We start from the raw sequence: 25,295 nt of genomic DNA, 5'->3' as shown, positions 1-25,295 counted from the left end.
CTAACTACTAATTTTATCAACATGTTTTTGTGTATATTATGAGAGGTCCTATAAGCCCTATAAAATTGTTTTTGTTGATGTAATTAAAATGTCATCAACTACTTAATCATAATTTAATCATAAGCTCTTGTTTATTGTAAAATGACTTTAATTGTTTGTTGTTATGAACAATTTCATGTGCTAACATTTAAAAGAATATACTAAAACTATATTGTTATTATTCACAACAATCAATAATTTATATTAATTAATTTATTTATGAAAAAACAGTTTTAATTATTTTATTTAAATATGGGTTGTTGTTCAAAACCATGTTGTACAATTACAACAGGAGTATTTGGTGTTATTTTTGTGATAGTAGCGGTTGTTTTAGGATGGGTTGTATTTCCAATGGAAGTTGAAAGACAAATTAAATTGGTAAGTTTGCTAATTTGTATTAAGTATAGTAATACCCCAATCATTTTAGGCTTTCATCTCGGAATCTAACGGAATAAACTAAATTTTTGTAAAAACCTTTATTTCGATAGTACAAAAGTCACATATGGTCACGGGTGCGCGTCCTTAGATGTTGAGGGTCAAAGGTCTCGAAAATCAATTTTTGTGAATTGATACAACATTTGTACCTACTATCAAAATAAAGGTTTGAACAAAAATTTAGCTTATTCCGTTATATTCCGAGGTTGACCACTTATTTTGAAGATGATCGGGTTATAAACTCTTTTATAGTAACGGATAAACAGGAACTATATCTTAACCTGTTTTATTATAATTATCAGCAGTCTCAGAAGTGAAATTCATTGATTAACTTGTTAGTTACTTTTTGACATGGAAATTTTTAGAATGCTTAAAACAAATAAAGAATTTGTCAATTTGGTTGCCATTAGGCCCGAACCAAAAAAAAAAAGGCGTATTAGTGGCACTATTCTACGTTAATCTATATACAATGAACTTTGTTCTATAGCTCTGTTCTAAGTGTACTCGTCTGTAAACATTGGTCAGTGGATTACGCCTTTGATCCTGGCATATACTGTTCATTTTGTCATGTAAAATTTGAAAAAAATTTGGAATGAAATGTAACAAGTGAAAACAAACAATTGACTGAGTTAATTGTTGAAATACCATGTATAGGCAGTGTTGATAACTGTCACATTTCACATACATACATATTTGACATATTTAACTGATATTCTCATATAATGCGCAAGTGTTGATGCGCAATCGTTTTTTTTGACGTCATGTAAATAACAAAAGATATTCACTTTGATATTCCTATATTAATACATACTATAAAATTTGTACCTAATTAACGCCCTCGTGGGTAAACAGTGATGTTTACAAAAAAATGTTTCAAACAAAAGTTGTTTATTTTTTGTAAGGAACATTTTTTACATTTAAACTTTTATTCTATCTCTAACGGTTTACAAGATGGGTACTACGGACCCATGACCCAATTGACCCATGTTGCTCATTTACGAACTTGACCTCACTTTTTACGTCCTAAGCACGCTGTAAAAATTTCAGCTTGATATCTCTTTTCATTTTTGAGTAATCGTGACCACAGACGGACGGACGGCCGGACAGCCGGACGGACGGACGGACGGACAACCGGAAATGGATTAATTAGGTGATTTTATGAACACCTATAAAAATTTTTTTTTTGTAGCATCAATATTTTTAGGCGTTACAAACTTGGGACTAAACTTATAATACTATGTATATTTCATATATACATGGTATAAAAATATGTTCATTGTAATTCGATAATCTCAGAATTATGCTAGTAATAAATGATGTATTTTTATTCATTCTAGTCGTGTTTTTACTTTTGTATCCTTCGATATGTTACAGGAAAAGTCGATTGTTAGTAAGAGATGACTCTGCCTGAGAAGAGGTTTACAAGATGGGTACTACGGACCCATGACCCAATTGACCCATGTTGCTCATTTACGAACTTGACCTCACTTTTTACGTCCTAAGCACGCTGTAAAAATTTCAGCTTGATATCTCTTTTCATTTTTGAGTAATCGTGACCACAGACGGACGGACGGCCGGACAGCCGGACGGACGGACGGACGGACAACCGGAAATGGATTAATTAGGTGATTTTATGAACACCTATAAAAATTTTTTTTTTGTAGCATCAATATTTTTAGGCGTTACAAACTTGGGACTAAACTTATAATACTATGTATATTTCATATATACATGGTATAAAAATATGTTCATTGTAATTCGATAATCTCAGAATTATGCTAGTAATAAATGATGTATTTTTATTCATTCTAGTCGTGTTTTTACTTTTGTATCCTTCGATATGTTACAGGAAAAGTCGATTGTTAGTAAGAGATGACTCTTCCCAGGCAGAATAAAATTAATAACAAATATACTCTTCAAGACTTTTATTAAATATTATACACTAAATAAATCATATAACATTTTTATTGGTTTAACTTTATACGGGAAACTTAACAAGGACCTTCAGGACTTTTGATTTAACACCTAACCATAAGGGCGTCTCCCTCACACCCTAGAGATAGGGAACTTACGAAACTGAAAATTAGGAAGTGTTCAAGAGAGTCAAATCTAGCATAAAGTTTCTAAAATATTCTACGCGTGTATAAAATCATATGTAATTAAGTTTGAGTCATCGTTTTCCATACTGTGAAATGTTTATTAGTGGTAAAACCTAGTTTGTGATAATTCCATGGTCACATTTTCTGTTAATTGTCGAAGCTAATAATTATAATCTTTAATTGAAACACTAAAAATTCTTGTAAACGACAAGCGATAGTAATGTGTTTAAAAATAATTTTTGTAATTCTCTGTATAGATAGTATTGAATGCATTCAACCAACACAATTATGGTATCCTTTCGACCGTGATTTATTTTTATTTTCAATTCTTTCGAGAGTTTCTTTTTTTGAAAATATACTAATTGTTTGCCCTAATTTGCGCCCTTACGGGAAAACAAAGATATTCACAAAAAAAATTTCAAAAAAAAGTTTTATAAGGAACAATATTTACCTATATTTAAATATATTTGTTCTGTTTTTTACGGTTTATAACATGGGTTCTACTGACCATCACCCAATTTATCTGTGTTACTCATGTTGATATGTTTTTTTGTTTTTAAATTATCGTGTTGACGGACGGAAGGACAGACGGATACACAAACAGCCATGGACTAATTAGGTGACATTATGAACCAATTTTTTTCGTAACAACAATATTTCTAAGCGTTAAAGACTTGGAACTAGACATACTCTGTTTCATATATAGGTACAGAATATAAAAACTTCGTTGTTTTAACATATGAACTAAAAAGTACAAAATAATTTTAAATAGTTAACATGAGCGAACCCAGCTTTTGATCCTAGAGAGGAGACAACATAAGTTTTTTTTTAATAGGGGAGCGATTCAAAAATTTTTGGTCTAAAAATTTTATAAATTCTACAGTATTTGGCATTAATGCAAAAATACTTAATAATGTTAATTAACACATATTTATCGCGGAGAGGAGGGGGAGAGGTGTTCTTTTGATCTGCCTTACCCTGCGCAGTACGCTCATTACTATTACAATTAAATTTATTTCGTACTTTAAATTTTGTTAATAAAGTAGAATATGTTCTTTTGTTCTTTAGAAATCGAATTCCTTTCGTTTATCAAAAAAATAGCTTCAATATTGTTTAAAAAATTAATATAATTATTCTGTATGGGATAAAAGGGGCTACTTCGTATAAGAAGCACAAACGTACAGTATAGCTTTCTTTAGATTATTTTAAATCTGCATGCTTAAGTTTGCAAAAATTGTCTATTGGAGCTGCATGGGAGTAGCTTCAAAGATTACTCAGAAACAAGAGCTAATGTATTTTTGTATCGGTCAATATTGGATGTGATACTAATTCCCGCCTACGAAAATTTCACGCCTTCGAAAATTGCTTACTATTGAATTTTCTTGTCATCTTCTTTTTTTACCTACCGCTCTTAATAACTAAATGTACGGGGTGATATTTAGCAGTACCCACTGCTGTATGAAGGTGTCCCATTTTCCCCTATATTTTGATGCAATTCCTTCTTTCTTCGCCACGTGCATTGATCAAGCATAACGATCACCTTATGTTAATAAGTGTGGTTGTTATGTCCATAAATAATATTTTAATCTGATAACATACATTTGAAGTAGTTTAACAATTTAAATTAATTATAAAATTAATTAATGATTTTAACAACAATAATATTAATAATTGAAAAGCGGTAGAAGCATTTATTTTTTCAAAAGATAATCAATTATCAAATTATTTAGGAATTAATTTTTTTAAAGATTAGTTTAATATGCGCCATAAGAAATTATAACAACATTATTTGTTTATGTTTGATAGAGTTTGATATTTGATTTTCAATCAATCTTATTTAATCTAATTTTATGTAAATCAAGTTACAATGCAGAGTTCCTGAGATATCGTAATGTTTAGATCGATTTTAGTCCGAATCTCAAAAATTATTCGATCATTCATCAAATGCAACCGATTTTATAATTTTTGGGTCAAAATTAACTTATGTACTGAGTTTTATCGAAATTGGAGATAAAAAAAATTTTCGATTTTTTGCAATTTTTTTAAGGGGAACCCCTTTGAAAAAATCGAGAAAATGGAGAAAAAAAATTTTGTTTTGGAATTTAATGAAATTCAGTGGATGGGGTAATTTTGATCCAAAAAGCATAAAAATCAGGTTAATTTAATGATTGGACCTATATAGAGAGTTACAGTGTCAGCGAGTATCATGGACAAAACTTCATTTTCAAAAAAGTTAGAGTTCCCCACCGAAAATTTAAAATCCATAAAATTGTGAACAAAAGGGAGGATAAATGAGGGCTATAACGTGGTAGTCTAAAGCGGGTGGGTATTTGCTAGTATGAAATATGTGTATATCAAGATATATAAGTTTAGTCTCAAGTTTGTAACGCTTAAAATATTGATGCTACAAAAATTTCGGTATAGGTTTTCAAGTCAACTAATTAGTCTATTTCCGGTTATCTGTCCGTCCGCCGACACGATAACTCAAACACAAACCGAGATATTGAGTTTGAGTTCGTAAATGAGTAACATAGGTCAATTGGATCTTGTAAATCCATCTTGTAAACCGTTAGAGATAGAAAAAAAGTTTAAAGATTAAACGTAAAAAATATTAATCTTAAATTTAATCCTGATATAATCCAAGAGAACCAAGGATAAATAAGTTACATATCTGCAAATAGTATGTATTTTTCTCGAAAGAAAAGTGTCGTTTTTTTCCTTAGTGTATTAATTTTGAAAATAATTATTGTATTTGTACAAAATAAATTATTTTTAAAAAATATCTTTATACAAACTTTTTTGTTTATTTTACAGAATGTTATACTTAAAAATGGCACAGAACAATTTGATCGATGGATGAAAACTCCAATACCATTAAATTTCAAAGTTTATTTATTTCACATATTAAATCCAGATGAAGCACATAACGGTGCTCAGATTGAAGTTGAACAAAAAGGACCATATATTTACAAGTACGTAATTAAACATGATACTAAAAAAAATTTAAACAATAGCAAAAATAGCAAAAATAAAATTTTTTAAAAGCTCATTACATAGAAATTGGAACTTCATTGTTATTTAATATTTCCGAAAATTATTTTTCTAACCGAAACTAATTGAAATCGAAATATTCAATGAATTTGGGTACAATATTCGAATGTATATTTAGTATTCTCCAAGTCTTCTTAAAAACCACCTAAAATAATGCTTAAGGGCGCTCCCAAAAAGTTGAGTGTACAAAAAAATTTGAGACTTACGTTTTAAATTTGAGTGTGGATTCTGTTAGAATTTGGGAAATAATACACAAGTGCCATTCCAAATCCAAAATTTTTGTGTGCTGTTTCTACATTAGCGTTTTTTTTTCGATTCGGCAACTTTTCACTTGTTATTTGCATTATATTATTTGAATATTAATTCCTAATAGAATTGACCCTTCTTTTATAAGATACTTAATGATAAAAAACATTTTCAGGCAACAACGTGAAAAAATACCAGAATCTGTGACATACAATGAGACATCAAACGAATATACATATTTGGAGCGACAGTTATATGAATTTGATGCTGAAGCTTCGGCACCTCTGAAAGAAACAGATGAAATAACAATGTTAAATACACCTTTAAATGTAAGCATCTTTTGTATCAAAAGGATACTTTACAAAAGTTAAAAAAACACTACTATATAAAAACCGCTAACTTGTAGGAAATTTGTTTTTTCTTTACGACAAATCATCGGCATTGAAACAACAATAGCTCGTTTGAAACTTGTACTTTGTAGTCTTGGAACCTGTTGCTCAGAAATTTCTATGTATTATCCTTGCCGCTTTGTACGGAGGATTGAATGAGTATTGCTAAAGCGTACAATATTAAAAAATTTTTTTTCAACTAACTTGTTAAGACCCCTCGAAAGTTTGTTTAATCTCTTAAATCAAATATCTTGGTTCAAAAAGCTCGTACAGAAACTTTTTCAAGAAAAATAGCTTTCGAGTAGTTTTAAATTTGTTGTAAAATGATTGTTAAAATTTTGGTACGCTTCCAAGCTTTATATAAAATTTTGGCATAACATTTCTGACTGATAGGTTTCAGGTTTTCGTTTCAAATGTTTTATGTTCTTTCATATTGCTTCAGGGGATCATATAAAAACATGTTAGTATGACGAGTAGATATAAGCCTAGGTTTTACAAGAGTTCAATAAAATTGCCTTTTTTCATATTTTATAACTTTTAAGTCTTCTTGATTTATTTTAGAATTTCAGAATAATTACTTTTTCAGGCACTTTTACAAATTGTGGAAGATACGCCAGCTTTAACGAACTTAGCGGGTTCAATTAGAAGGGCTTTTAATTCAATATTTCCAAATCAAACAACAGTGTTTGTTAAAACAACTGTACATGAACAGTTATTTGGTGGTTACCGTATGTGTGGAAAAAGAAAAGGGGTAGATGCGAAACTTGTTTGTCCCATGATTAATAGTTTTGCACCAAAAGAAGTTGTTAAGCAGAAAGATGGTTCTTATCTGTTTACATTCTTCCAACATGTAAGTAAACAACCCCAAATTATTATTTTTAAAACTATAAATTTAAACTCCAGGTACTAGGTGAAGTTCTGTGGTCACTGAAAGGGTTTTTCCGAGATAGATCATTTCCAACATTTTTTGACCCTTAAAAAAATCCATGGTGATTTCAGGCTTCCTTAAAAACCACTTTTAGAAACTCTTTCTGCCCCTTAGAAACAATTTGAGAAGATTTCGTCCCTTATTTAGGGGTTAACAGTATTCATTTGATCAGCCCAAAATTTGCATATCTAATCTCTGTTTGTAAAGTCAAAAGTTTCTAAATAAATCTATTCCGGCGATATCGCACGCTGAAATTTGAATTACAAATAATACTTTTTGCTTGTTGATTCTAAGCAGTACAAATTAAAATTAGAAGAAGAGAATAATTAGTAAAAATTTTTGGAATAAGATGAAACTGTCTAGGCAATCCTCTACCAAAAAAAAAAATCTATTCCGGCGATATCGCACGCTGAAATTTGAATTACAAATAATACTTTTTGCTTGTTGATTCTAAGCAGTACAAATTAAAATTAGAAGAAGAGAATAATTAGTAAAAATTTTTGGAATAAGATGAAACTGTCTAGGCAAACCTCTACCAAAAAAAAAAAATCCACTAAAGAAATTTCCTAAGATTGCTATACTTATCGAGTTATCAACTATCACTATTGGGTAGTTGCCACCCAATAACTAGTGTTGGATAGTTGCTATCATAGTCAGTTCATCAGTTCTAAAATTTTGTTCTGCTTAAAATTAAAAGGAAAAACAGTGTCACGACATCAAATTTTATCAAAATCGCGCTATCCGTGCGCAAGCTATGGAAGAAAAAAGATTTCAAAATTGCAACTTCAAGCGTATAGCGCCAAAACGGAGCCAGTTTTACTAGGGCATGTTTAACTAATTCGACTTATTTTGAGCTTATTGCTATTTCGTGTAGAACGTTGGAAAGACCTTTTAGAGACACCTTGTATATTTTCTATAATAATCTATTTTACACTGATTTAATGCAACATATAATTATAGAAACAAAACAAGAATGATGGATATTTCACGGTGAAATCAGGCGAATCTGATGTACACTTAACTGGCCAATTTACTGCTTTTAATTTCTCACATTATACGGATTATTGGAACGGTGAGAATAGTTGTAGTGAAGTTTATGGAACAGATGCAGTTATATTTCCACCATTAATTAAAAAAGACGATATTTTTTCGATATACCATCCTGATATATGTCGTCGAGTAGATATTGAATATGCTGGTGAAGATATAACATACAAAGGTATTAAAGGATCACGGTACTCGTTAACAGATGAATCATTTGCACCACCTTGCAACGAAACAGGAACAGCATGCTATTGTTTGAATAAAACAAGTGATATGTTTGGCGAAAAATCATGTACGAAGTATGGTGCTTTAGAATTGTACAGTTGTCATGGTGAGTTTATTTTTTATATTATTTATTTATTCCATTTCTTGTTTCTAATCGAGGTTTTCTAGTGTTTTTCTTTTTATTTTATTTCAAAGTCAAACCATTTTAGTTTTTGGAGTCTCAAAACTGATACCGAAATGTCTTTCAAGAATACCATTCAAATCGATGTGATAATATAGGTAAACGCTGTGATAATATAGGTAACATTGTATGTATGTCATGTGGCTTGAATGTCGCTTCCGAGGTGACGATGACGTCATCAAACTAGAGTTTTTACTCCCTACCAAAACTATTATAATAAAAATCACTCAACGTGACTAAAAAATCTTTCTTTTCGAACAATTTTTTCAAAATTTTAAGTTTTTGAACTCCCAAACAGAGAAACTTTATGCTAAGTTATTTTTAGCTAGCATCGATTTATTTGCAGTGTACTATACGCATAAGCCCTGTCCACACTTCAATATACTTGAGATACATCTGCCATACATTTCTGAACACGATTCTATGAAAGAAATTTCACGTGAATTTTTCGTAATATTAAACAATAATTAAACAGTCTGTGAATGAAAAAAAATGAAGATTTGCCGATTATAGTTCACATATAAGTACTTATTATAAAACATTTGTGGTAGGCACTTATTATATGAATATGACGTTCGAATAAAAGTATTGAAAAATTATGTCAGACATTGTGGTTTATAAAATTTCTGTAGACTAATTTGTAAATAATATTTTACGTTTATTGAAATTTTTCAGAATAACCTTGGCTCAAACAAAAATTTTGAAAATGTTTTTCTATTTATTAAAAAGAGCCTAAGCGGCCGAACGGTCTAAGGCGTTAGACTTTAACCGTCTGTTAACTTAGACTTAGGTTTCGGGTTCGAATCCAGGCAGTGACAGTGTGAGCAATTATAATTAATGGGGCGGTAGAATTGATCACATTGTCTTCGCTTTTCATTTCTTTTTATTGCCAAACTTTCCTTTATTGATTCTCCAAAAAACAGATAAAATGAAGCATAGAAACTTTATAATGGGCTCATAGTCAAATAAGTTTCAAATGGGAACAAAATTTTGAAAACATTAAATTACATCACAAAATAAATTAACTTAAATTTCCAGAGAAATAGATCTTAAGATCTTATAGAGCATTTTTTTAATCCTTAATAATTTAAAAAGCTTAATGTTTAATTGGTGGATTAAAAATTGGCTTTATATGCATGTCTACCACGATTATTGGATAACCAAGTGATAAAAATTTTATTTATAAAATATATTTTGTTTCCAACATCTTGGACGATAAAATCAAAAAATTCCATTTAACAATTATAAATAAAGTTATAGGTACTTTGTACCTTATTCTTTGAATAGGTTTGGATTAAGACAATTTAAATTATTGATAAATAACTTAAAAATAAAAGTTTAATTATCATAATTATTTAAGATACCTATTGACGTATAAATATATATAAAAAGCCTCTCTCAAAAAAATATATCTTGAATTGAAAAATCTTCTACTCGAATACCCAGACGATATTAACAATGATGGAAGTAACAATTAATTGATTATCGTGTTTTTCAATCAATAAAATTTATATAAAATAAAAATCAATTCCTTGAACCCAAAATATTTTGAAGGTAAAAAAAATAAGAAAAAAGTGTCGTCATAAATCGATATAAAAATTAAAACATGTTTTATTAGATTTAATTTAGGATTCCGTTGATTTTGTTCTAAATTTTTCCATTTTCTTAAATCTTTTGTGAGGTTTATAAATGGTTTAAGTATGTATAAATAACGTTAATAAATTTTTTGACTAACATGATTAAAGGCTCGTAACTAGGGCTTGGCAAAGGAGGCACCCGCCAACGGCGCATAAGAAATAGAGACGCAAAACAAAACGTATGTTTTATACGTAAAACAAAAAGTTAGTAAAGAATCATGCAAAGTATATAAATAAAGTATAAAGTTCAAAAATTCGATTATTTTTGATAATTCAGGCAAATTTAATCATTTATTGGTTTTTTTTTTTGAAACCAACTAATTTTGGGTCTCAGTTGTGGTGTCTGTTTTTCGCTAGTTATCACTTATGTGCTAAATTTCGGAACCAGGATTCAACATTCTGGAAATCTATTAGACCTAGATTAATTTTGACAAATTTGAAAAGTATGGCCCAAATTTAGTAGTATTACATACTAGGTTTATCAAAATTGGATAAAATTTTGATGTGATAGAGCAAAATTAATTTTTTTTGAATTCTGATGACGTCATGAAGTTCCGATCCGATCTTATTGGAATTTTTTTTGAAAGTCACTAATTTGGTACCATTATTTTCAGCTGTGATGTCAATTTTTCGCTAGCTATCACCAGTGTGAAATATTTATACTTTTGAAAAAAATTTCCCCCTTTAGAACCTCATTAATTTTCAGTCTACAACACAAATTAAATAATATTTCAGTTGTTTATACTTAAAGGTACATATTTTTTTGCGTTTTACGATTAATTAATTACCAAAAAATTATTTAACATTAATAAAAGTGGATATTTCGCTTTGAGTCATTGACAGAAGCGATTTATATCAGAGATTTTTATAGTTCTCATTAATTTTAACAACCTTTAAATAAAATTAATATTCTCTTGGAATAAAAGTTGTCATTTCTATAATTTTTCTCATTAATTTAATTGACTCATTAACTTTTGCCCAGGGCATTATATAAATTTGGAAAATATAAAATTTGTCAATATGTGATTATTTTAACTGTTTCTGCGTACTCTAAGCAAATCTAGTATTTGGGTATTTAAATTCTGAAGCAAGCAGTTTCTAACGTAAACCTGTAGGTTTTTAATTTTAAAAAGGATTGTCAGGACCCGTACGCTCACCAGGGAAATTATTTAGGTATTTATAATACAAATTATGGAAAGTAAATATATATTATTAAGTATTATTTTAGCAACAAAATGTTTTAAAAAGCCTCAACTTTATAAAGAGCTTGGCCGAAGTCTTGACATCCATATTTTACAAGATGTTATTTCGATTAAATTTAAAACTTGATCAGTCTTGGTTTGCAAATGGTCCAATCCACAAGAATTTCTTCCTTGGTAAAGTTCTCATTTACTTAAAACTGCGTTATAACGATAACCGAGTTTTGATAACCGGACCGTGCGTTTACTATCAATTCAGATTTTATTTCAAGTAAACAAAAGACAAAGTTATGTTTTAAACAAACAGATTTATTATCAATATCGATTTCCTTAATAGATAATGAAAAACATCTTTATTATTAATTACAATTTACAACGTAAAAATATTTGGAGGGAAAAAATGTTAAATGCAAATACTTTTTATAATACAACACAGTTGATAAAAATAATGTTTGTTATTAAATCATATGTTGTTAACCTTCAATTAAAGATGCACCACCATGCTATCCGAAGTATAAAAAAAATGATGTGCTAATTTTATAATTAACAAGTGAAAACAAACAATTGACTGAGTTAATTATTGAAATACCATGTATAGACAGTCTTGATTACTCTGTCACATTACACATACATACATGTCACACATATATAACTGATATTTCCATATAATACCTACTATACAATTTTTGCATAATTTGCTCTCTCATGGGTAAACAGTGATGTTTACGAAAAAATGTTTCAAACAAAAGTTGTTTATTTTTTTATAAGGACCATATTTTAAAATTTGTTCTATCTCTAACGGTTTACAAGATGGGTCCTACGGACCCAAGACCTATGTAGCTCATTTACGAACTCGACCTCACTTTTTACTTCTTAAGCACGCTATAAAAATTTGAGATTGATATCTCTTTTCGTTTTTGAGTAATTGTGATGACAGACGGACAGACGACAGACGATAGAAAGATAGACAGCCGGAAATGGACTAATTAGGTGATTTTATGAACACCTATACCAAAATTTTGTTCATAGCATCAATATTTTTAAAGCGTTACGAACTTGGGACTAAACTTAATATACCTTGATATATTTCATATACATGGTATAAATAATAAATTATTGAAAGAAAGTTTTGTATAATGTCTTGTTTTTTTAATCGACTTCAAAGACAACTCATGCCTACCTGGTAGGTTCATGCTATATTTCATTTCCACTTTTATTTAACCCTTAACTGGCATCGTAGTATTTGGATCCGGCAGAAATTAAATATTTTTTTAATGGTTTCAATTACATAATTACTCAAAAATATGTTTGTGTATCGTAGGAGGCCTAATGCTCAAGAACTGTTTTGTGATTAAACTTAAAAAAACTGCAGATCTTTTAAGGACGTTCATGCGTCAACGATATTAGTAGAGAAATTAAAAACAATATGATAAAGCGATAGTTTAAATGATTTTCTATGATTTAAAACAGGAAAAATATCCTGTTATCGAATTAATTTCATTAAATTTTAAGTTTAAAAAGTGACTAAAAGTAAGGTTTAACATGAGACTAAATGGAAAATATAAATCGATATTTTTCAAAAATTATATCGATAACCATACTTGAAACTTTTACCAGTTAACTATTATTTAAACTTTTAATAGAATTTCAAAAAAAATTTCTATTTTCTACTAATTTAAAATTCTTTAAAATTTACATACTGTTTCCCTATGAACGCATATAGCAAAACAGGTACACGCATAAACGTCCTTAAATCAGTTTTCCATATTACTATTGTAGTTCAATAAACTTGTAATAACAAAAAATTAACTGGACATGTTTTGAACAAGTTATTTTTTTTGAAGAAAGGTAGAAATAAGCTAGATTAAACCCTTCGCTTTTAGCCCATACCGAAAATACGTTTCAACATCTATATAAATATCGAAGAGAGATTTTTGTTTTATTTTTTATAGATATTGACACTATCTGATTATCTAATTATTTAGCAAAAATAATAATTTATTGCATTTTTAATTAGACTTTAACTTCATTTTTTAGATATAACTTTAATTTTTCACCTTCCCTTATTTAAACAGAAGTTCAAAAGGTTTTGCATAATCAAAAAAATAAATAATAAATTTTGAAAAATTTCCAAATGTTAAAATATGATATCTGGATTTCTTGAAGAGGTTTTAGACGATTAACGCACAGATATAAAGACACTTGAAAAGTCTGACACAACTACGATGACACCACTTCCAATTGGAAATTTTTGAATTTATTAACTATAAATTTTCCGTTGTTCATGTTTCCCACTTCACAATAGTTAGAAATATATATTTGGAATTTTTTTATTGCATTAGTGCTATTTTTATTTCCGATTTAACAGCTTTTGCAACACGTATTAAATAGTATTTTAGCCAATTTATATGTAGACAATCCATTTTATAAAACAGAATAATAATTTTTAGGTGATAATAACACTATTTTGGAAAAATTTGTGAAATATTTACTCAATTTCTTTTTTGGTAGTTACATTCTATTTTAAAAAGAAAAAAGAAAATAAATTTTTCAATATTTTTCTGTTATTTATTCACTATTGCTACTGCCCTGGAAGGCCAAAAACTACACCACCCTGGTAGCTGAGATGTCAGTGGTTACAGTCAATAGACTAGCTCTAGAAAATAAAATTAGCCACAGTTAAGTAATAGGAAATAAAGAAATCCGGCTCGAAGGACCACCAGCGAGTTTCATTGAATTGTGTATTTGATTTAATACCATCAAAAAATTTAAAAAAATGAGTTTTTGATATATTTGTACGAATTTTACGGTATATGAACAATTTTTTATCACTTACTTATCCCAAATTTAAATTAAAGATACCTATAATTTGTATACAGCCTCTTAGTAAATAAAAATAAGAGAAATTTAAAAATTAAGAAAAAAGTAAAAAGATGTATACCTACATATGTATATACATAAACATCATTTACATAACAAAATTAAATTTACATAGGTAATCAGTAATTGAATAGTAAATTAATTATATACTGATTTAATAATGAATTTCATTTAAGTAGTATTAAGAAAAATGTGCGTTATTTAATTTCGAATTGAGAGGATTTTCCAAATTAAATTTTTGTTTTGTGTGTGAAGTGAAATGTTTTCTAATTAAAGTGCAAATGTAAATATTGGTGTTCACTTTAAGGAAGATGCAACCATACAAGTAAAGCGCCTCAAAGTTCATTTCGTATAAAATAGTTTCGGCTAGCTAATGAAATGGTACAGCCAGGCCCGTGCGCAGAAATTATCCAAGAGAGCGGTTCAAAAATTTTTTCATCACGTTTGGTCATAAAGTATATAAAAATAAGAAACCCTTTTTTCGACACTTTTTTTCAAGCATCATCTTTATTGCAAATATTGAGTGCTTCGAGTGAATTTTTTAAATTTAAAATTTTGATGAAGATTCTTGGGCGAGCAATTAAATTTTTGCATTTTGTTGAGAAACAGAAAAGCAAAATTTGATAAAATATTACAATGATTCACAAATTGATATATAATCTTAAATTAAATTAGTCTATATATTCGAGCGTTGAGTTTGTTATGTCGCGAACCTTGACTTCTGCAATTCTATGTCGTATTCATCGAAAATATAGCTCATTATTTTGAAAATATTTGCCTGGCCTCGCCAAAAACCAGGTTTTTGTTTAAGCTCGATTAAAAGACTAAATCAAAGAATGTACCGAGGTCAAAATATGCATAGATATCTGACAAGTCAACAGAAATGCGTCTCATAAATATGTGCATTTACAGAACTTTATTGTTTATTCAAATTTATGCAGAGAAATTCTCAATGGAAACGGTTTTGACCCTCTCAAGCGCACAGGCCTGGGTACAGCCCAAAAATGATAACAGGCGTTTATTAGTACTTCCAACGTTGTTAAGATGTACTTAATTTTGTCAATCGGATTTGCAATATTTACGAAGAATGTATCTTACCTAAAAGTGATTAATAAAGTTTAAAGAAATGTGTAACAAAAGACATATATTTATAATTTATAACTTTAAAATGAATATTAATAATATTAATTAAAATCAAGTTATACAATACTATTAATTAATACCAACCAATATTCAAAAATTATAATAAACTTCTTGATTTGTGATTTATTAATGATTTTTTTTACTACACTGAAGACATTGCGCAAAATAAAAACGCGCAACAAGTTTTTTACCTAGGTCACTAACATCGCACGTATAATTTTGACCTTATATAAATATCCAAACATATATATACGATCAGTATGAATCAATTACTTCTTAGTATACATCAAACAGTTATGGAGTTAAAGATTTACTACATCATCTTATTATCACTGAGCATCACATCAGGAAAAATATACGACAGATGCGAACTAGCTAGAGAATTAGTTGACCTTCATCAAATACCAGAAGAGCAAGTTGCCACCTGGGTTTGCATTGCTAATCATGAATCAAGTTTTAATACAGCAGCCGTTGGACGTTTAAATGGTGATGGGAGCGGGGATCATGGCTTATTTCAAATTAGTGATCTGTATTGGTGTTCGCCACCAGGAAGAGGACAAGCTTGTGATGCATCATGCGATGAATTTGAAGATGATGATATCGAGGATGATGTCCAATGTATTAAACGAATATATCAGGAGCATGAACATTTATCTGGAAATGGATTTAATGCTTGGGCTGTATATCCTTACCATTGCAAAGGGGATCACGTCCAGAAGTATGTTGAAGGATGTTTCGATGACGATGTAAACATTGTTCAAAAATATAAACCAATTACAACAACACTAAGTTCGAGAGCCCATAAAGCAAAGAAACCACGAGTGCATAGACCATTTTCAAACATATTTTTGGATGGTACAGTTACCATAAAACCAATCACACCAAAATTAAATGAAATATCATCATACTCAAGGTCGAAACCATTTTCGAACATATTTTTAGATGGAACTGTTACAATCAAACCATTGAATCAATTCGATACAAGACAACCAAAATACAATGAAATTAAACCATACTCAAAACCATTTTCGAATATATTCTTTGATGGAACTGTTACAATTCCACCATTTGACATAAAACTAAGCGAATTTGCAACGTCGGAAGCTAAGGCATATATTCCTTACGACAAAAGTAAACCAATTACAAATATTTTCTTAGATGGTACAATTACTTTACCATTGTATTCAGACACCACAACTAAAAGGCCACGAACTCAAACACCACAAACTAGAAGGCCGCAAACTCGAAGACCAACACAACGATTAACAACTTTATCAAGTCGTTCGAAGTCAAGAATTACCACAAAATCTTATGAAAATGAGTATACGACGGAAGAACCATTTAGTACAACCGTTTGGTCCAAGAATGATCTTGTATATAATTATATCGAGCGAAGGGATGGACGAACATATTTGCTAAAAGAACCACCTGTAACCAAGAAAAACATTTTATCTCAAAATAGTTTGAATCAAAATGAAAAATCCAGGAGCACTATTAATCAGCGTGATTTTGTTACCACACCGAGAACAAATTCACAAGGAATTCAATATAATACACCTCCTCGAAAAACATCAACTCCTACGATTACAACAACTCCACAACCATTGTGGAGTCAGTACTTTACAAGCACTACGAAGAAACCGTCAACAGATTTGAACTATTATCAGAATATTTATCGTACAAATACAAAACCATCTTCTTCAACGGAAAGGTCGACCACAAATTTCATCAGGAACCAATATTTTACAAGCACAACACCTAAGTCTTCAATAACCAGGACAACATCCACAAGTTCAACACAAAAATTTTCTACTCAAAAACCAACTACTATTTGGAATCCATATTTTACAAGTACAACATCTAAGCCGTTAACACCTAAGCCGACAGCTTCAAGATCAACACAAAAATCAACTACGAAAGCTATTTGGAATCAATATTTTACAAGTACAACATCTAAGCCGTCAACCACAAAATCGACAGCTTTAAGATCAACACAAAAATCAACCACAAAAGCTATTTGGAATCCATATTTTACAAGTACAACATCTAAGCCGTCAACCACAAAGCCGACAGCTTCAAGATCAACACAAAAATCAACCACAAAAGCTATTTGGAATCCATATTTTACAAGTACAACATCTAAGCCGTCAACCACCAAACCGACAGCTTCAAGATCAACACAAAAAGCAACTACAAAAGCTGTGTGGAATCAATATTTTACAAGTACAACATCTAAACCTTCAATCCAAAAATCAACAACTAAGTCTTCAACTACAAAACCAACTCTCTCAAATACAACGCAAAAATTAACTACAAATGCTATTTGGAATCAATATTTTACAACTACAACAGCTAAGCCTTCAACATCAAAATCAACAACCTTAAGCTCAACGCGTAAACCTTCCACTCAAATACCAACTACAAACTCCATTTGGGATCAATACTTTAGAAGTACAACTCCAAAAACTTTTACAACAAAATCCACAACTAAGAGTTCAATTCAGAATCAATATTTTAAAAGCACAACTTCGAAATCAACAACCTTAAATACCACACTTAAACCGTCCAAAATAACGACTACGAAACCACTAACATCTACAAATTCTGTATGGAATCATTACTTCTCCACAACCACTCCAAAAACAAGAATTGGATCTTCAACCACAAAAATTACAACAACTTCAAAACCTACAAAAACAACGCTAACTTCTCCAAAATCTACAACGTTTGCAAATCCAATATGGAATTATTATTTCTCTACCACTACTCCAAGATCAACTGTAAAACCGACAACTAGGCCTGTAATCACGAAATCAACAACCTTAAGCACAATAAGAAATACTTCGAAAACAACAGTAACTACTCCAAAATCTTCGACAAATTCATTATGGAATAACTATTTCTCTACAAATACTCCAAGGACAACTACAAAATCTACTACAATAAAGACTACCCCAAAACCATTTGGAACGATTTCGACGGCTTCAACTCCTACAACAAAATCAAATTGGGATTATTACTTGAGTAGAACAACTCTAAAACCAACCACACTTGCGTCTTCAAATTATGATCGAAATCGCTTCAGTACAACACAAAAATTTACGCAAAGCTTTTCAACCTCTACAAAATCACTTTATGAGCAGTTTTTGGAAAGGACCACTCAAAAGACCTCAACGACAGTAAAACCACCTACAACCACTTCAAAAGTATCTACAAAATCGCCTTCTACGAGATGGAACCAATATTTTTCGACTACCACAAAAGCTCCAACCACCACAAATCGAAATCGAGTGATTACAAGTAGATTTTCACAAAAAACTTCTACGCGATCGACGGTATGGAACACAACAACCCAAAAACCTCTGACAACTAGAAGGCAAACTTTTCCAACTACCCGAACTACCACAATAAAACCTAGTGTAGTGACAACAAGAAAATCTTTCGCAGCTTAGAAAGTTTAGTGAAATGACAGTTAACACTTAAAAAATCAATTTTGACAATCAATTTAGTGCAAAGATTACGGTGCGTAGTGGCGAAATAGTAATAAAATTTAGTCGGGGGAACCCACAAAGTTCTTTAAAAAGATTTTTTTACCCTAAAAAGACGGAAAGATTTTATTCATATAACTTAAGTTAGTTAAAAAATTCCCCAAAGCTATTTTTGATACCATCTCTAAAAATAGAAGGAAAGTGAAAAGAAAAATACTCCAACGTTACAATCCTTAAGGAGAGAGGAGTTATTAAACAAAAGTGATGTCACCTTCAAATTTTTTTCCATTATCATGGAAATTTTTGTAATGCATAATATAGTCTTGATTTATTATACTCCAAAAAGTGACAACAGCTTTTTCTAGGTAATAAAGTGGTCTTTAATATTATGAATTGCAATGAGCAATAAAAACATTTGATAGTGGTTAAATCTGTAAAGATTTATTGAAATTATGAATTTATTAATAGTTTATTTTTAGAAATTGAAGTTTTTTAATATTTTTTAATAAATTTTATTTTGTGTTTCGTGTGTGTATAGATGAGACAATAACCTAAGGGTATAATTATCAAGGTTAGTGTGTGGTGTAATCAATTCTATTCAAAATTGATTGTTTATGCTAATTTTGTGTTTTTGTTTTTAAGTTTTTTAGGGAGGATCCACGAATAAAACTTGGATCTTTATTTTTAACTTCATTTATTTTTAATTTTTTTGTTAATTTATATAATACCTTGTGAAAGTGTATTTCTTTAAGACTGTGTAATAATTATTAGTTAAACATAATCAATAATTAATTATAATCAATATTTAAGACTATGTAGCCGATATGTATTCCTTATCGTTCCTCAACAATTTATAGATACAAAACTTTAAACATTATTTCTCTATTGATTTAGTATGACCTAATTTTTATAAAATATATAAAATATTTTTTGTTACATGTAACTTATTGAGTTTACCCACAAAATAATTCCGCTTTTGTAATAAACTAACAACAAGTGAAATTTACAAAATTTAAAAAGCCCATGACAAATGCGATTTATTGCTTGTAAACCAATTTTTGGAAAAAACGGTTCGACCGTTTAGGGGCTACGATGCCACTGAGAAACACACAGACGCACAGATAAACACATTAAACTTATAACACTCTTTCTTAAATCAATATCAAAGTGATGGTCAAGGACATCAGATGAGATGAAAAGGATACTTAGAGACCTATCATTTTTTGGGACAAATTTTTGGAAATATTTTAATTGAAATGGAAATATTTGAGTTGATTTTGTTCTTTTGAATTATTTTTTTATATTACCTAATTATTTTACCATTTCACTTTTCGAAATGAATTGAACCAGGTTTATTTGGCCATTCATTTCCATAGTAATTATTTGTATGTCATGCCTTTTTCAAACTGAATTGATTTTGAAGATCTTCGCCAATTTTTTAGTTTTTTCGGTTACGGAAACCTAAGCTCGCACTTGAAATATATAGCTAAAAACACTCTCCGTTAAATTACCTTTCAAATGAAACAACAACAAAAAAAAAATTAAAATCGGTTCATCCGTTCAGGCGCTACGATGCCACAGGCAGACACACACACATAGCGGTCAAACTTATAACACCCCTTTTTTTAGTTGGGGGGTTAATAAAGATGGTTTTTATGCAAAATTTGCTGCGGTTAGTCAGTGCGATACTTAGTAAATAGAAAAACTTAAAACTTGAGGAATATTGATAAAATTTTTTTTGTGTAAATGGTAACATTTTAATAGCATTTAGGTATTGACTAAAAAACCAAAATTTATTACGACTTCTTATTATACCACCATGTAAAAAGGGCTGTTTTTAATAATTAATTTATCGTAAATCGTACAGACAATCGACTTGAAATTGATACAGGAGACATTATAAAATGATAAACATGTCGATATTTTCTCTCCCTTCATAACAAAATGTGTCCAATTTCAAAATTATAATTGTGACTCAATAATTAATCTAAGAATACTGAATGTTAATAAATAAAATTACTCATTAAGAAAAATATATGTACATAAGGCTGACTAGACATATGAAAAAGTTTGAATTACTCATCGATCATGATATAATCTTTCGTCTGAAAGCCTTTTTTAAAATCAGCCAGATATAAAAACTCCACTTATTACACACATAGGATTATCTCCATAATTAATTCCATTATTGATTGTATAAATATAAACAAAATAATCATTATTTTAAACTTAATGTAATAAATTAATATTAATTTTAACTTTAATTGTAAAATGTCAAATATACAAGTCTTGAAGAGGTTTTACATTTACAGCATCATTTAGAAAAAAAAATTGATAAAAAATGGCAAAAGTTTTGAAAAAGAAAAAAAATCAGTTTTTATTGTAAGAAAATATTTAACTATTTAACTAATATAAATTTTGATTAAAATTGCAATTTGAAATTGAAAGTGTCGAGTAATATTATATAGGTATATAAAGAGTTTTAACTTTGATTTCGATTTTTCAATTATTAGTTTTGGTGATTTAGTTTTTTCACAGATATCTTGGGGGAATTTAGCATAAATTCAAGACGAATCAAAAGAGAGTTCCAAAATTTTATATATATTTCCTAACTCTATTTCCATTTTTGCTTTGATACTCCAATAAAATCTTACAAAAAAAAAAAAAAAAAAAAAACTAAAATCGCCAAACGCAATGTAAAGCTGTTTTCCTTGATACTATAAACTACCTTTTGCAAGTCCGAAAAATTTGAAGAACAAAAAGTTGTCAAAACGTTGTTTCACTCTCTTTTAGGGGGACCAAATAACATACCAAAAAAGTAGCCAATTTATTTTAGTGACCTACAGTTGACGAAAATATCTTTTTTATATCAAACTTTTTTTTAAATATTATACTGCGTGTTTAACTACTATGGTCATATACGCAGTGTCAGTAGTTACATCAAACTTTGTGCAAGATTTTTTTCAAAAAGAAAAACCAAAACTATGTCTACCTACACTTCCATATTTCTGTTGATTTTTAACCATTAATTAGCACATTATTAAGTTACTAACCTGAAACCAGTATTGATTTCAATTGATCTGCCGCCTGAAGCTAGCTTTTTAATAGCTTTTACCTTGACACCAAACAAACTAATATATTTTTTTTTTTTTTAATTAGTAGCGTTTATCGACAATGCGTGTATAGGATGTTATTTTAAAGCATTTATTTTTATATAAACGAAATGATATTGACATATTGGTCGCCCCATTAATTTTATTGTCATTCTGTTACTGTTCAGTATGCTCCAATTTTGTTAAACTAAGTATGTAATCCTACTAAACTTGGGCCATACTTTTCAAATTTGTGATCAAAATTGATTAAGCTCTAATAGGTTCCCAGAATGTGGAATGCTGGTTTCGAAATTAAGCACATAAGTGAAAACTAGCGAAAAGGAATCATCACAGCTGAAAAGAATGACCCAAAATTAGTGGGGTTCAAAAAAAATTGCAATAAGATCGGATCCAATTTGCCAGTGTTACCAAAAGAATCGAATTTTTTAACATTATGACGTCATCAGATTCCTAGAAATTTAATTGTGCTCTATCACAATTAGTAATCCTACTAAATTTGGATCAGTCTTTTCAAATTTGTGATCAAAATTAACCTGGCTCTAATTGGTTTCAAAAATTTGGAATCCTGGTTCCGGAATTAAGCGATAGCTAGCGAAAAATTGACAGCACAAAAAATGAATCAAAATTAGTAGGTAAAATACTTTAATTCGATTCGAAGGTAAAATACGTTTAATAATTTTTATCTCTATAAAATAAAAATTTAACAACAACAAAAAATTGAAAAAAGTTTCAGGAAGTTGTATTTCAAAAGAATCGTGATTTTTTTTTTATGAAACAAAAACAACAATAAATTATTTTTAATAATAAAACATTAAATATTCGTAAGTCAAGAACATACTATATGTAGGGTAAGATGTAGTACCAAGAGTACAATGTTCCTTGGTTCCCTTTCCCCAATGCAAGTGATGTACAAGTAATAGTAAGTAGTATAGTACGCATCGTTTTGATCAAGTACTTCTACCAATTTTCATGAAATTGTTTTCAAGTGGTTAAAGATCTAGAGCAAAAGGCTGTTTGCAAAGTTATGCCAAACAATTCTATCGCCGACAAAATTTTCACAGGCGGGCTAAAAATTATTCAATATAAAATGCAAATTGCAGACAACATTTTTGTAATTAATATCACTCTATCTGATATTTTCTATTACATATTATAGAAGCAAGAATTGGAAAAAAATAATTTTAATAGTCATTTTTCATTTTACACTCGTTGGTCGTAATAATTTTTTGTTTAAATTCAATAATAAATTTTATTTTTTATAGGAGCTCCAATTATACTAACATTACCTCATCTTTATAAGGCTGATCCTTTTTACACCAAAAATACAGTTAAAAATTTAAATCCTGATCCAGAAAAGCATATTACATTTGTGGATTTAGAAACGGTAATTAGTAATACATTAAATTTTTTTTTATAACAGCCACTAAGTCATCTTTTATTTGCTGTCCATGATTAATATTTTGGGTTTAATTAAAAAAATTTTTGAATAAATAAAACCGACTTCAAAAGAACAACTTTTCCAAAACAAATTAAAATGCACTAAAAAGTAAAAAAATAACGATAATATAATGTAGTTAAAATTATTGTTATTTTTGGAGTCGGTGTCAGCCAACTCTGACAGAACAGTTTTTTTACATTAGCTTGGCTAACACCGACTCCAAATATAAAAATAATTTATTAATAACATACTTATTGCAAATTTAAGACTTTTATGATTTTCTCATGGATGTCGTTATCAGAACTCAATCAAAATGAAATGGAACCACGAGGAAAGCACTAGCTTTCAAATAGATAAAGCATCATCAAAATCGGTTCACCCAGTCAAAATTTCTGAAGCAACAAACTTTTTTTTTTTAAAATACAGTCGGATTGATAACCTCCTCCTTTTTTGTTTGTTAAAAAGTCGGTTAAAAAGATTTTACTGTTAAAAATACATCCAAATAGTTAATATAAAGAAAAAAAATTTTTGGAGGTGCCGGGTATCGATCCCGGTACCTCTCGCATGCTAAGCGAGCGCTCTACCATCTGAGCTACACCCCCTTGTTGATAATCACCTTGTATTGTTATATTATAAGAAACTATTTTTATTTAAGGATACTGGAACACCTTTAAGAGGAACAAAACGTGTACAATTTAATATGTTTGTTCGGCCAATAAGTTTATTTGAGAAACAAACTAAAAATCTAAAGCCAGCAATTGTACCAATGTTATGGATAGATGAAGTAAGTTTATTCAAAGTCTTTTTTTATTTTTATAACAGATTTATTTATAGTACTTATTTTTGATTGGAAAAATTATTTTGTGCATAATTTTATCTATAAAGTTTTTTATTTACAAATATGTATCGCAAAAAACTTTGTTTTATCACAAACATACTTTAATGACAACCTTAGGATAGAATTAAAAATTTCGCTCTCTGGGAAACACTTTCTACAGATTTCTTAAATAAATTTCGGTGTTGACCTATAAAACAGCTTATGGTTGCGACAATAATAAAATTTCGACTTATGAAAGAAGATGACTTAAATTTATGCGTGTTAGTAATGTTAAAGTTGATACTCGCTGCTCAATTTCAAAGCCATATTTACTTTAACAAACTTTCAGGTTTTTCAAATAATACGATTTTGACAACAATCTCTCAAATTTCTGCACCTCTTCATTTGCTAACGAGTTTAATAGCTCTAGACCATTTTAAAAATTTAAATATTTGTTTCAGGGAGTGGAATTAAATGATGAATTAATAAATAAATTAAAAGAAGATTATTTGAATGTTGTAAAACTTTTAGATTATGTCAAGTGGGGTTTAATAGGTTTTGGTGCCGTATTAACAGTTGTTGGTGGATTATCATTTTGTATTGTTAAGAGACGACAAAGTTCACAAACAGTTTAAGTACCTACTAATGTTAAGATTTTTTATTATCAAAATTTAGAAATACATTTTTTGTATATCATATAGATATACAAATATTTTTATAGTATAAATGTATATATAATATAATTAATATTTAATTATTAAATATACTTTTTATTTTTCAATAAAATTAAATTTTATTCTACGTTTGTTGCAAATTTTTATAATACCCTAAAGTCATTTAATCTTTACACTGCTTCTAGGCAATATATTAATTCACTTTTCAGGTTTTCAAAATTACCATTTTAATTAATCAAAATCACTTAAAATAATGATTGAAATCAAAC

The 25,295-nt window shown here is 29.2% G+C and overlaps 2 protein-coding genes and 1 non-coding gene across 3 annotated transcripts; 2 read left to right on the top strand and 1 right to left on the bottom strand.

The window, feature by feature from the left end:
• Positions 1 to 266: 266 nt before the first annotated feature.
• LOC123296524 (sensory neuron membrane protein 2) lies at positions 267 to 24,987 on the top strand. Its single transcript, XM_044878034.1, has 8 exons — positions 267 to 417; positions 5,388 to 5,545; positions 6,046 to 6,199; positions 6,846 to 7,109; positions 8,148 to 8,562; positions 23,360 to 23,481; positions 24,191 to 24,319; positions 24,814 to 24,987. Exons 1-8 carry the CDS (start codon positions 292 to 294, stop codon positions 24,985 to 24,987), a joined length of 1,542 nt encoding a protein of 513 aa, XP_044733969.1. The 5' UTR covers positions 267 to 291.
• On the top strand, positions 15,771 to 19,404 carry LOC123296513 (mucin-5AC-like). Its single transcript, XM_044878004.1, has one exon. It carries the CDS (start codon positions 15,793 to 15,795, stop codon positions 18,946 to 18,948), a length of 3,156 nt encoding a protein of 1,051 aa, XP_044733939.1. The 5' UTR covers positions 15,771 to 15,792; the 3' UTR covers positions 18,949 to 19,404.
• Trnaa-agc lies at positions 24,065 to 24,137 on the bottom strand. The gene has a single exon. It is a non-coding gene; the product is annotated as a tRNA-Ala (tRNA).
• Positions 24,988 to 25,295: the final 308 nt, after the last annotated feature.

Source organism: Chrysoperla carnea, chromosome 3 (genome assembly GCF_905475395.1).
Source record: "Chrysoperla carnea chromosome 3, inChrCarn1.1, whole genome shotgun sequence".
NCBI lineage: Eukaryota > Metazoa > Arthropoda > Insecta > Neuroptera > Chrysopidae > Chrysoperla > Chrysoperla carnea.
This window is presented reverse-complemented; position numbering and strand designations above follow the sequence as displayed.